The sequence below is a fragment of the Sander lucioperca genome, chromosome 17, assembly GCF_008315115.2.
Source record: "Sander lucioperca isolate FBNREF2018 chromosome 17, SLUC_FBN_1.2, whole genome shotgun sequence".
Classification (NCBI taxonomy): domain Eukaryota; kingdom Metazoa; phylum Chordata; class Actinopteri; order Perciformes; family Percidae; genus Sander; species Sander lucioperca.
This window is the reverse complement of record NC_050189.1, coordinates 24,844,166-24,858,821: the sequence shown is the minus strand read 5'-3', so window position 1 is coordinate 24,858,821 and position 14,656 is coordinate 24,844,166. Positions and strand designations below refer to the sequence as shown.

The 14,656-nt window shown below is 40.1% G+C and overlaps 1 protein-coding gene across 22 annotated transcripts in view; it reads left to right on the top strand.

The window, feature by feature from the left end:
* The window catches only part of LOC116039909 (collagen alpha-1(XXV) chain), a 152,060-nt gene that overhangs the window by 103,965 nt on the left and 33,439 nt on the right, over positions 1-14,656 (top strand). For 18 of the 22 annotated variants that reach the window (XM_035994043.1, XM_035994041.1, XM_035994038.1 and 15 more), the window contains 5 exons: positions 1,025-1,060; positions 7,447-7,473; positions 8,987-9,031; positions 11,763-11,807; positions 12,415-12,441. In XM_035994043.1, the coding sequence (XP_035849936.1) occupies positions 1,025-1,060; positions 7,447-7,473; positions 8,987-9,031; positions 11,763-11,807; positions 12,415-12,441 (180 nt within the window). The remainder of the gene's footprint in view (positions 1-1,024; positions 1,061-7,446; positions 7,474-8,986; positions 9,032-11,762; positions 11,808-12,414; positions 12,442-14,656) is intronic. The other 4 variants (XM_035994037.1, XM_035994036.1, XM_035994030.1 and 1 more) reach the window with 1 other exon arrangement.

Here is a 14,656-nt window from a genome sequence, read left to right as displayed (position 1 = left end):
TAATGGTAAAACAAGTTCAGCTCTTTATGTACTCATATTCAATTTGACTTTGACCCAGTGTTTGGGAGGGTTTACCCCAATGAAAACATTTCTAATGAAGACAAGACAAACTAGTGTTGCAGTTCATTGCCCTAATGTCTTCAGCTAAACATGATTATACTCCCAAGAGAATGCCTCACTGGATTTACATTTATTTGGTTGTTTTTCATTATAACGTAACATTTTCCATGTCTTTAAGCCTGTCACTGGCATCACACTAATTTATGTGAACTCTGCCTGTGTAAGAAGAAACAGAAAAGGCCTGTCAATTATGTTGAGCCATAAAACCTTCTGAGGGCTCCAGCTGATCTTTATTGTCTTGGCAGAGTTCACAGTGGGAGTGCAAAAATATTAAGTGTTGTTTATCTGCTTCTTTCCAAGTTTTTGATGATTATTGTTTTCCGTTCTTCCAGTTGCAGTTGCAATAGTTGTCGCGGTTTTCCAAGAAATTAAACTTATCTTGCTAGGGCACTTTATTTGTCCTGTGATTTATTTCTCCTGTCATAAGTCCCTCAGAAGGAAGGTGGCAAGAATGGTTCTGTAACTGTCACAAAGAGGCAAAAAATGGATAATAATAATATTTGAGCCTGGTTTTGGCATAGATATCTGGCCATGTCTCTTTTCTACCTAGAGAACTGCAGGAACATGCGAGAGCCAGGCCTAAAGCCAAAGCAGAGACCAGAACAAGGTTGTTGGAAGGAGACAGTGAGGGGTACAGGTGCCACAGCATGATAAAATGCCTCCCAGCCAACTTCGTACATGAGCAGAACAATGCTGAGTTCTAGTTGGCAACTTGGCCCCTATGCACCATAGCAGCTGTTCAAACACTAAAACAACTGGGGAATTCAACTATAATATATATAACATAATATTTGACTCCGAATACTGTCTGCCATCATTTGAAAACTCCATGCGTGTTCTTAACTTTTCAAAGAAGACGTGGCCCACTGCTCTTCCATTAACTGTCTGTTTTGTATTTGTATAGGGGGATCCAGGGCAGCCTGGAGAACCAGGAATCATGGTAAGCACCAACTTTTCCTTTCTGTGTTGTTTTTTCGCTTCAGTTTTTGTGTAATTGTGCAATTGTGTTTTTGTGCAAATGAGATATGACATGTTAATTAGTGAGCTTTAGAGGTGTTGATAGGCATATTTTGTTACCTTTTGACAGAGCAGACTAGCTGTTTCCCTGTGTTTCCAGTCCTAATGCTAAGCTAAGCTTACAGCCTGTTGGAGGAAGCTTCATATGTACTATACAGACATGAGAATGGTATTAGTATTCTCAGCTAACTCAACTTGTTTTCCTTTTTTTCATTATAAATATCATCAACTGTGTACCATCTTGATTGCAAAAAGTATTCAGAGATACCAAAGCTTTCCAAAATGGTTCATGCCATCTGCAGGCAGGTTGTTTTGTTTAATAAATTGCTGAATAATCTTTTTTTGCACATGTTTATTTTGCTAACAACCAACTCTGACGTTATCCAAAAAAAACCAATACATCCATGTAAATGTTGTCGTTCAACAGAGTATGTCCATTTGAATCTTTTAACTAACAAATCAATCACGCAGGATGTTTTTTAAATGTGCATTTCATTTACGAGATATTCATAAGGTGGTTTATGGGTAATATCTTGAATATCAATGACACATTTTATGATGCCCTGCAAAGGTGTTTGTTTTCTCTCACAAAACACTTCATACAGTAGGGACAAGTTGTTCCAGTTAACAGCAACTGGATACCACTTGTGGTGTTCAGCAAATAAAGCATTTGATTAAGGTTTCCTCATAAAAGCTACATCGAATAGGTCAAGCCAAATTCCAGAGAAAGCAAAGACGGAAAACGTGACATGCAAAAACACTTGGTGATGTCAGGGGAAAGTAAGTGAAGCTGACAGAGGAGGTGCTATCAAGCTCTTTCATCTCTGATTCCATCTCTGACCGTTTTCCATTGTGTGGAAAAAGTTGGTGGATTGGAAAGAAAAGAGCAGAAAAAAATAAAGGATGGCGAGGCTTATTAATAATAAGTGGCTATAGAGACGCATTAACTAGAGAAGAGGAGTTTAAAGCTAAAATTGCTAATCATTTTTAGGTCATTAAACACGCTCTTTACCCTCTACCCTCTTTCTGCTTTTGTTGCTAAATGTTTGATCTTCTGTTGGATTTAATTATACGTGTTACCCATCATCCCCTTTTTGTGCTCATAGCTGGGTAAGCAGCACAGTTTTGTTTGGAAATACAGAGTGTCATGAATGTAAAATGTCCTATAGATTTCCCAGTGGTCCCAGCTGTGCTCCCATACGTCTCCATTGCTTACACAACTGCTCATGACAGCAGCGGGAGTATTTCTCCAAAAGATGAATGGTGAATCCCATTCAAAATGAGCTCAGAGGCCTCGCACAGAGCTTTGAATAAAAAATAAGCGCTGCTTACTGTAATTCATGAAATAAGGCATACTATTCACAAGTATATACACAGCATGACAGCAAGACCCCTCCCAACCCCCCAAGCAGCGTGAGATAAGCACGTCCCAGAGGTTGTAAAAAGAAGTGATGTGACATGGCCGCTCATACGCAGTGGAGTTTCAGAGCTTCTGTTTGCAGCCAACAGCAGTCTGTTTGCTACTCTTTGGGGGGGGGGGGGGGGGTAGCAAAGATAAGAACATGGATTAGAGAGAAAAAGTTTCTGTAAATGATCATTTGGGTTGTTAAACCTCTGGAGAGGGAATAAAAACAAATTCTCCTTCCAGACTCAAATCACCAGCCCACACCCTTGATTGGCTTTTGAAAATATGAATTAGATGTGCATAAGCAATTAGACCAATAGGCTCCACTTTGTGCAGCAGGCTGAAAGGATCATCTTTGATCGGCACTTTTAGATCTGCACAAGTCACTCAACTCAAGGTAGGGATTTTGAGGTCGGTCCTTAACCAACTTTAGCTTCTTTTACGGTGCTCTAGGAACTCTCGCCCACTTGACACAGCTCTGCATTTTTGATGTATATGCTATTGTTAAAGAGGCAAAAGTAGATTCCAGAGTTTTCCAGCAGCCTTCCAGGACATATGGTGCTGGTTAGAAGGATTAAGCTCTTGTGGAGCAACAAGGAGAAGGGGGAGGTGGGAAGAAGAAGAAGAAGGAAATATTTTCAGGACTCAATTCAAAACCATCAGTGCCATAAGGTCTCTTTGGGGTAAATTAAGGGGTCTTCTGCTCTCTAAAGGTGGCTTGCAGCCTTGCACACAGTTTTCATTTGACTTGATTTTGCTTCAAAAAGAATAATTACAGAAAACCAGTGGTGTATTGTATGTGGTGTTCCATCTGTAACTTAACAAAAAACTGAAAAAAGGATCTAATTTACTTAATATGCCTGTATAAAGAGGACATACCTATAATATTTTGGTGTCCTTGACTAAGTTTCCTTTTTAATGTGAAGCCAAACATGAGGAGCAAAGATGTGAGTAAATGGGTTAGGACATGCTTGGTGGATTAAAACAATGGCAAATGTTGACATCAATAGACATGAAACTTTTTTTCTGTGGAACAAATCTGTTTGTTCTCAAAGGAACATTCTTTTTTTATTTAAAACCTGGGTCTTATTGTTTTAGATTGTATACCTAATTTTTTTCCTACCAAAACCTCCATGCATTTTCCGGTGTCATTTTCTGCTTTTTCTCTGTTTTATCTGTGGGTTTTGGACCGTAGGACATTTTAATAGACCAAACCCATGGAGAAAATGATTAAGTGCATGAATCAATAATGAAAATACTCGTTATTGAGAATGATAGTTTTTGTACATGGTCCCTGACAAAATATTTTAATAAAATTTAAATACAAGTCCGAATTCCCTTAGAAGAACCACCCAAAAAATGTTCCTGTTTATTTTCTCTCCCTATGTTTTGGTATACATTGTTTCAAAGCCTTCTCCACAGTACCGAGTATGTAATTCTCATACTAAATCTGTATAATACTGGATTAATTTATGTAGTTTTCTGCCTAAAGACAGTGGATTTCTTTTGTATTTAGTATAAAGTATATCAGAATCTGCTTTAAAAAAAATCACGCCATTTGTAATATGTGTAATTATACAAAACTGATTGCCATTAAACCTATCAGAGCCCCAAACATATTACCACGGACATGACTCAGAGACCTCAATGGTAACAACAACCCTGCCTATAGCTTAGCATAATACTGTAAAGAAACACTGTTGTTGTGAATATAATAGACCCACACTCAGCTGGTTTGATTGGGTGGTCGAGATGTGCCATATTCTTGCTAGCTGCTGTTTTGTTGATAGTAGTTGTAGCAGTAAAACTAGTGTAATTGAAAGGTCATGTAGACAGTTTAAATAAAGCACACATGTCCACATCTTCTACAGTGATGGTGGTGAGCACAGTGTTATGCTAACCTATAGCTACATCGGTCAAACTTAAGACAATAAGACCTAGGTTGTCGAAAAATCTGAAAGTACCTTAATTTAATGTAAATAGCAGCATTATGTTGCAAAGCTTTTTCAAAGATCTTATAAGTGAAATAGAAGCTTTGAACAGAAGCTCTTAATCTGCACTCCAAAGCTCCCAACATGAAGCTTTTCTGTGTTTTTGATCAACCAAAAATATTTTTCCCGTGAATGCTGAGCGAGAAACGCACACTCTGGAAGTCCTTCAAGTTGCTGAGAGTTCAACTGCAGACAGAGTGTGGGAATTGACCTTGCAATTGCTTAATTGTTTGTCGTTTCCAAGTCATGAATGAAAGCGGCGTACATTCAGCGCTTTGTATTTGTGCTCGGATGCTTGGCTTCAATAGGCGCCCTGTTGATATTGCACATTTGCGGATTCTTTTCTTTTATGAATGTTAAATGAGGCAGCTAAGGTGCGATATGCTGAGCATGTGCTATCATGATGAATAATTTCAGTTGAAAAGATATCCTTTTTAATGGAAATGTTTGTATTATTGTCCATTTTAATTTTCTAGCAATAACACAGCCCAACGTTGAGAACAAAAGAGCCAGGACCAAGACTTCCTTTAGAGCCCTCGACTTTGTGAAAAATCTTCTTTTCAGTCAGTAGCTCCTGAGTGCTCTCAGATGTAGCCAAGCTAATTAGCACTCAGGCAAGTGGCACATGCTCTCACATACCTAGTGGGTCATAAAGATGTTTACCAAACCCTACTGAGGATAGCCAACAAAGGCTTTTAAAGGCAAGTGGGAGAAAAACCTTTTTCTTGGTCGGCTGGGGTAATGAAAGTTGTTCATTGAGGTTTTTGTTATAAGGGCAGATGGAATGCACTATAAATGAGCTGCAACTGTGTGGGCCATTGCTGTAAATTTGAGAACTTGTTGCTGCAGGGATTTCAAGGAAATTCAGAATGGGGAAGTTTTTAGCTTTAGTGACTTGGTGATCGTCTTTGCAAACAAGAAATGGACAGATTGAACAAACAGTTTATTCTCAGAAAAATTTCCATTATTATGATCATTTTAGCAAAGCCAAGCATCAGTTGGTGCTTTAGCCACAAGGCACAAGTTGGACACCACCAATCTACACTTCTTCTTTGCAGAAATTTGCACTGACATTCAAACTTCTTTGACCTGAATGTGTCCTCGTTGGCTACTTTTCAATACAGGCACACAAACCTTTCACACATCAGGGGACCGAATCTTAGGTTTTGCCAATTATACTGCATCAACATGAATCAAGCGAGGAAAGCTGTTGTTGTAGAAAGCTTGTGGGGTATAAGGTCTGCCTGGCCACGACTTACTGAGTGATGAGCCAAATAGCGCCATTTGCTGTAAATTCTGAGCTGACAGTGGGAAAAATGTTGGCCAACGTGAGGTGTCAAAACAGCCTAGCATAAAGGTGTTGATGAACTGCTGTGGGTACTGTAATAGTTCAGAGTCTTGTGAAGCCAACATGGAAGAAACTAACTTTCAGCTTGGTTTCTCCTTTTAGTCTTAATAAAACAGTCCTGCAGGCAGGTTCTGGGGGAGGAGGTTGATGGTCCAACATGGCTATTGTTGCCCGGGCAACTGCCCGTTTGCCCTGATTGGATTAGCTGCTCCTCTGGCGAAAGAGCCTTTTTCTTCTTTTTTTGCTGTTGTGGCTGCATTAATACGATAATACGCCCATCATTACTTAAGTTAAATCAAATTAAATTCGCTATGTCATTCAATCTTGCCTTCAGCGATGCCCTCTGCCCCCAGTCACGTGACTTTGTTTATATTCTCACACACGGAGCAGCGCAAGCCCTTCTGCCTTCACATGAGTTTATAAAGTTATGGAGATTATGACAAATGCCCTGTGAATAGTAACCAAAAAAATCCACTTGAGCTTTGAAATAAAGTGCAGCTTCAGCTTGTAACGTGTGCATCACTTCGCGCAGCATTGCCTTATATTAACATAAAATGTTACGTTATCAACCAAAGCTAATGACATAACGTATGTTGCAGCAGCAGGCTAACATAGCTACGTTACGTCCGTTACATGAGTGTGCGTTCTGTAGAGAAGAGAGAGGCTCAGGGATGGGATGTTTGGGCTCTTGAATCATGCTAGGTTATACGTTGGTTACAGTCAATATGCACACAAGTTTTCAACCAACAATCAGATGTGACGTTAGTGAAAGTGAAAGTCGCTTTACTTTGTTATGAGATGATAAATTAATGTCCCAATTGGTTAATGTAATAAACTTTACATTTAAAAAAAATGTATAGTCTAATGTTAGTTTTGTGTGCTTAAGTATGCCTTCACAACAAAGACGACTGAAGAAGAGAGAGAAAGAGCTCAATGAAGCAGCTGTTGCCTTTTTTCCAGATTAGAGCAATAGCCCCTCCAAATGTCTGTGCACGTCCCTGCACTGTGGTGTACAGCAGGTTGAAAATATAAACTGTCCTCCCAGACACATCTATCACTGAGTTAAATCTCAGTTTGAGATGTGGCACCTTTTTATCCCTGTCTAACTTATTAGTTTTGTAAGGCTTTCCAACTATTGGCCCATTTAGGTAATTAACCTCTCTGTGTTGCACTGTAGACTGTGGAACAGCCAAACACGTTTTTACAGTTGCTAAAATGAATTAAGAAAGATATCAATATAAAAGTTAATACAATATTTTGTTATTCATGGTTTCATTCATGGCTTACTTAGAGATTCATGTTTATGGTGAAGCTCAATGAAAAAAGAAGGCACAGAGTGAGTTTCATTCTTTGTCGAAGAATACAACAAGGGATTGATTGTGATTCAGTACTGCCTGAAGGGTGTGTGCTCACTGTATGAGATCCTACAAGAAGCCTTGCCAGTCTCTCTACTGTGACCATTTTGGCTGTGGAAATCATATTATTTTATCTGACATGGACTGTTTCGTGTTCCGTTTCTCTTCCACTCACTAACGCTCTCTCTTGGTCTCTCCTTTCATTTATAGGGACCTGAGGGGCCACAAGGGCACAAGGTAAGTCCAGAGAATACTTTCTTCTTCAATTGACATTTCTTACTTTTCTTTAGAATAAAATAAAATGAGATTATCTGACTTGTTTATCTACTGAATTACATTAAAAATACACACCGAAAAGTCTTGAATTCTAATGTAAACCAAAGGAGAATTTCTTCAGCAGTAGAATAATGTTTTGGTTTTCATAGCAACTGTGCACAAGTTGCACAAATGGCTGTTGGGTGTTGAATACGTTTACTTGGAGATTAGTAATGCAGGGCCACAGTTGGGGCAAGTAAATAGACAAGAGGGGAGTTAAGGTTTGAACAACATGATGAGGGAAAGAAAAAGAAAAGAGAACAGAGAACCTGGAGCTAAGTGTCGGAAACAGGCCGTGGGTCCCTGGCGGCGCTGATGTGGGGAGCAGATGTGAGCCATATCCAGCATCAGGTAGCTGCCAGTGTTTGTTCAGTGTAACCCAGTCAGACACTTCCTGTCTGCGCTGTCATCTGTCGGCAAGGCCTCCCGTCGGCATAGGAGGGTGTGTGTGGAGGGGTCAATGATGACACACCGGCGTGTTAATGACTCATAAGCCAGGCCCAGAAGTTACTCAATTAGATCTGCTGCTGGTGCGGTGCTGTGTTTAGCAGAGGGGCCATGTCAACAGCTAGTCAAGTTTCATCACCTTGCTGATAGATTTGGTGTCACCACATGATAAAAAAGTAGAGTGTGAATCATATTTTTAAACTTATATATCATAATAACAACATATTTGATCAACTTTCACACCAAAATGTGATCCATTCTCATTCATCCCAATGATTAAAAAAAATAATTTTTCATTACTTGCTAAGTCCAATGTACCATTGTTTCACTCATCTTTGATACATCTATAAATGTGACCATGGTAACAGTAAATCACTTTTATTACGAAGAAGCACAAATAGCCAACATAAGCAAACCGCTATGCAAGAGAGTGGGCGTTCAATAAAACATGCTTTGGTACAACCTCTAAATCGTTTACTTTAAGTAAGTTAAATTAGTACATCAGCTACAGTATATATAAAGCCTTTTATTGTTTTATTTTCTCTTCTCTTTCTCAATTAAGTTATTCTTGCCCTCTGCCTGTATCGTCCATAACTTTAAGCGGATCGTAAACTATGACATGCAATATTTATTCTAGCCTGTAAGTTCAACACACACTGGATGTATGTGCTGAAGTGGGGATGGGAACAATAGACATGTCTCCTTTTAATCCAACGCATGTTTGCATCTGGTGTGTGTCGTTTGATGGTGTAGTTGTGTAGTTTTGTTTATGACTGAATAGTGTATGACTTTATCTTTCTTTGGTGTGTTGGGTTTACTGGGATATGGTTTAGGCATTGAGTAGGCAAGTAGAAAGACAAAGTACATTATCATATTTATTACCATAACTCTGCACTGTCCCATGCTCTGTTATTAATTTGAAATGAAATACAGTGTGAATATTTGAATGTGATGTAATACCTAAAGGCCTTTTGCGTTTATTTCTCAGGGTTCACTCGGGCCTCCTGGCATCCCAGGTGTTGATGGACTGAAGGTGAGGTTACTCATATAAAGATATATGCAGACAGTACAGTTGATGATTGTGGTACACATTTCTGTACCCTTCTTTGTGGCTGTTTAGACTAGTTTTTACCAAGAAAAATGGGAGATGCTGCAATATAGTCCAATAAAAATCCATCCATCCATCTTCGTCCGCTTTTCCGGTGTCGGGTCGCGGGGGCAGCAGCTCCAGCAGGGGACCCCAAACTTCCCTTTCCTGAGCCACATTAACCAGCTCAGACTGGGGGATCCTGAGGCGTTCCCAGGCCAGGTTGGAGATATAATCCCTCCACCTAGTCCTGGGTCTTCCCCGAGGCCTCCTCCCAGCTGGACGTGCCTGGAACACCTCCCTAGGGAGGCGCCCAGGGGGCATCCTTACCAGATGCCCAAACCACCTCAACTGGCTCCTTTCGAAGCAAAGGAGCAGCGGCTTTACTCCGAGCTCCTCACGGATGACTGAGCTTCAGCCACCCTCACTTGTACCCTGGATCTCGTTCTTTCAGTCATCACCCAGCCTTCATGACTATAGGTGAGAGTAGGAACGAAAATTGACCGGTAGATCGAGAGCTTTGCCTATTGGCTCAGCTCTCTTTTCGTCACAATGGTGCAATAAATTGAATGTAATACCACCCCCCGCTGCGCAGATTCTCCGACCAATCTCCCGCTCCATTGTCCCCTCACTCGCGAACAAGACCCCAAGGTACTTGAACTCCTTCACTTGGAGTAAGGACTCATTCCCTACCCGGAGTAGGCACTCCATCGGTTTCCTGCTGAGAACCATGGCCTCAGATTTAGAGGTGCTGATCCTCATCCCAGCCGCCATCAAATAAATAACTAAATAGTCTATCAACAAATCATTTCATTTATTCCAGTTGTAAAATTTAATTTTCCAGAAAGAAATGTGAAAAATCTTATTAATTTAATTTTAGAATGTACCAGGAGGATTTGTGGGGGAAACATGATGTCATTTCACTTTTTATTTAAAAAGGTTTCAAGACTCACTTAACATACTTAGAGATTTCATTAGTTATTTTGGCCATGTGTTCCACTTTTCATATTTGAAAAGTTCTGCCATGCATTCTGACAATTTCAGACCGCGATCCTATTTGGGAAAAATCCCCTCGGCTGCACCGTCAAGTCTTAACCACAAAGTGCTGTTTCAGGCTAACTGTGAATCTGCTCACAATTAGCTAATTTCTTCATTTCATTCTCAAACCGGATAGAGAAGACACAGTGCAGGTGTTTCACAATGGTGGAAAATAGAAAAGCATATTTATTCCAGAAAAGACAACGGTATGAGTGACGAGAATGAATTGGAAGATGATTTGAGAGGCGCCATCTTTCTAATCTCATGCATGCATTTATAAAGATACGAGCGGAGAGGCACGCATGGCTGTAATAGAATCCAGAGTGGAAGCCATTCTGACTCTGGAGACAGCGAAAGCAGAAGGCCTAATTCCATACTTGTGTAAGGAGTGGGGTTTGCCAGCATGAAATAGAACTCCAATGCTGTGCAGTGCAGTTATAAAAGAGAATCTGTTATGGTATGTAACTGTCACTCATGCAGAAAGTTGAAGTCTCTAAAGCAGTAGAGGCTGCTCTGCTCCAGCAGTGGCAGGTTGACTGGCAGACATCATATTGATCTGACATAGACATCCTCTAAAAAGGGATGATTACTAATGCAAACCTTATCAGACCCAGTTTAGGAGTTTTTAATCAGACTCCATCATCATTATGGCAATATGTCATCCTCATCATGTCAATGACTTCCATATGTGGGCTGATAGATGATACATGATCCCAGCATTTATGAAGTTTCACCACTAGTGTGTAGCTGAGGGGACACACCCTAGACACCCACACACACACACACACACACACACACACACACACACACACTGATATTTCCACAATGCTTCATGAAAACAAAGCATTGTGGGAATAATGAAAACAATAAGAAACTGACAAAGAAAAATAAACAGTACAGGAAGTTTGTTACCAAAATGTAATAACCCAGTTTCCCTAGACTACTGCCAGTATTGAGCAGCCCATTGACATGTATTTTATAATAATAATAGTAGATTGCTTTATTTTCCATCCGGGCTAAATTAATTGGAGTAGTCCAGTTAAAGCTGTCTCTGGGTTGAGGAATAGCTGATACTCTTATAAAAGGCTAATGATGTGGTAGGTTTGCAAAGATCAGGAGGTTAATGGTTTTTGGCAACAGATGGACTGAGGTTTGTTTCTCAGTGACAGCCGCGGAGAACAGAGATTCAGACTCCAATAACCGCGAACTGGCATTCATCAGATGGGCTTGGCTTTCTTCTTTTTGTACATGTTCTGAACCAAACTTAGATTATTAAGCTATTAATCAGCCTGTATATCCTCTCTACTTTCAGATTTAGTTTGCGGTTTCAATATTTTATACTTGAACTAAATAATTTCATAAATCCGTACGTTGTACAGTACTATGTGCAGAGTCAATTCCTTGCAATACACTGTAGTAAAATACATGATCTATTTTATCTACTGCTCTGTTATCAATTATCCTGCAAATGCATAACACCTCTCCAGTTACAACAGAAGCTTAGCCTCTGTTAAGGTTAGAGGTTATCTCTAACGAATGAAATGTGAAGCTTTTTGTATCTCCTGACCTAAACCAGAGTTCACACTGCTGACACAGCACACTGAATACAGCCACTGTGTGTATGTTATGCTGTCCATAGGGGGATGTTGGCATCCCAGGATTGGACGGTGTCCCCGGAGCCAAGGTCTGGTGAACACACATTCTGTGTGCTCTTTGTTCTTGTATATTCATGGCGATTTTATTTTTGTTGTTGTAAAGTTTATAATTTTTCATCCTTTCCTATCACAGACACCATCCACCAAGACTTTTTGCCATTTTGTTATATCATTTTTTTTTTATATCATACTTTTTTTTATAAACTTGTTTTTTCATTCTTCTTTAATAAAACCTACATACACATAACTTTTCACTCCTTTGTTGGTTATCATGTTTACATGATCCATATTTGCCAGTAAATGAATAAGAACATGTTATCTTCATAGCAGATGTCCATGTGTGTAATTAAATGTATTAGTGGTACCTACATATAGGCTTCACCTAATTGAAATTCTGGGGAAATTATGGCCTGTTAATATTGACAACTTTCCGTAATGACTGTGCAAGTTTTAAAAAGCTGATAGTCAAGGGTCTGTCTGGGGAAAAAGCAGCCATAACACAAGAGAATTTCCATAATCTAACATGAATTTAACCCCAGATACTATCTGACCCTTAGTGGCTGCAATAATTCCCCAACTGAACCCAACTCCCCCTGAGATTTTCTCTCTTTAATACTCTGCTTTCTTTCCCAACAGGGTGAAACAGGAGAGCGAGGTGAAAAGGTAAAGTGCTAATTCAGATCACCAAACATTATCATTAGCATCAGTCTTGATATTCCACCATGTGCTAGAACAGCCGTTATGATGACAACTCTGCCTTTGCTTCACAACTCCAGCTTGTTTTTTTAAAGGTGACTCCCTTCTGAGATTTGGCCATCAGTAAGTCAGTGATTGAGTGAGTCATAAAATTCAACCCAATTTCTCCAACTCCAGGCCCTGGAGAAGACCAGAAAGCTGAACACAAACAATAGCCTCAGTGAGGAAAAGCAGCCTTATTCTCTCCATTCCCTAATTCTGATGGTGCCCGTATTCGCTGTTGTTGGACAGCAGTGGGTGGGAGGTGTGAATACTGACCGAGTTGAGAGTGAGACAGGATGGGGAGGGAGGTGATGACTCAGTGTTCTTCATCGACCACAAAACTGGCCTTATGGCACTTGTTCTCAGATGTTTTTTCTTCGAATCAGAGACTTATTCCCTGTCATTAACACACCTGATTCACTGTTATAATGAGGCTCTGCGGCCCCAAAGCCCATCTCCTAGCAACCACCACTCACAGCATCATGGGTGTTCTGTGGAGAAAGGATGCAAATAATGGCTCACTGTGCAGTTATAGAAACTGCATCTAGAGGAAATTACTTTGGCATGAGTTCAGGTCAATCAGGTTAAAATGAAGCCGGGATGTCGTCATCCCTTGTTTTTGTCACAGGATGCAACCAAATATAAAAATACTTCCAAGTTTAAATTTAGAGAGGAGCTAGATCTGTTAACATAAACTGCCAGAAAATTCAGAAAAGCAAGTTATTTTCTGACTCTATGCTAGTAGTCATTTTAACTTCATAGATGGAAAATGATAATGCATCTAAAGTGCAGAACACTTGATGCCAAGCATAGTGCTTGTAACAGTAAGCTCATTTTCTTGAAGTTCCTTTTTAATATTCTCCACAAGGACCCAACCTTTGATTCCAGATCCTTGGAATTGTTAGTCATTGTATGATTCACCATCAATTAGGCTATCATTTACTTAATAAAAAGCCATGTGGATTTATCAAAGGTGAAAGTCAGTCTCAAGACTGCCAAAGACAGCACTGAAATTCACTTGAAAGTACTATGAGCTTTTATTTTGAGGGGAGCCAAATATGTTAAACTGTTGTTTTTGGCATTGGTTGCTTACTAAAGGGCCAGAAGGCAAATTCAAGAAAGCAGTGCCAGTCTCTAACAGATAAAAACAGATTGTTTGAGAAGCACAGAGCTCATTACAGTAGGCTCATTTTCTTGAAATTCTGACATGAGGATAATATCCTCCACAAGGACACAGCCCTTTATTTTAAATCCCTGGATTTGCTCACCTTTAAATTAGAAACATATTAGGCTATACTGCTCTTGATATAATAGCTGCTGTCAACATTAAAAAGTATCCGTATCAGTATTGATATGAGTGATTGTGGCCCTGGTCAGCCTGACAAGCCAGACCCTCATCAAGATGTTGGGTCTGGGAACTCACCATTGACGGAGCTCAATCCGAGGGGCGGGATAAACGGTTGTCTTTCAGATTTCCTCTGCACGCAATAGGATAGCGCTACAACCAAGCAGAGCAACGAAGAAGGTAGCAGAGCTAGTTGATAGATTCAACTTTTGCCGTATCTGGTCGGCAAAACTCCGAACACATCTTCCTTTTTTAAGAATGACTTCAGTGCCGTTCTTTGTTGTTTTCTCAAAGAAAAGCTTAACTCCAAGTCTTCCAGAGTTGCGGCCAAAGCCGATTTGAAAGACCACTGTTCCCAGCAACAGCAGCCATAATCCCGCCCACCGACTCTATACACGATGTGATTGGCCTGACTAGAGTTTGGTTTTTCCATTTCGCAAGCCAACAGAGAGTGCCTAGACCCCTCTGGCTGCAAATTAAATTTGCTGCCGCTAGGGTGCGTCTAGATTTCTAGGCCAGGCCCTGGTACTGCCTGGTATCGGATCGTAAACAAATTTGAGGTATCGCCTACCACTAGTACATAGACACAGCAGTGCTTTTAGCTAAATGCTAACAATGCTAAGCAAGCATAATACTTACCATGTTCACCATCTTAGTGTAGTGTGTAATAGGGTTAAACAATTTGGGGAAAATATCTAATTGTGATTATGACACATGTACCAAACCAAGATTTTTTTCCTAGGTCTGTAAAATACGATTTGTAGCCGGGACATCTCTGCAGCACCACAATAATAA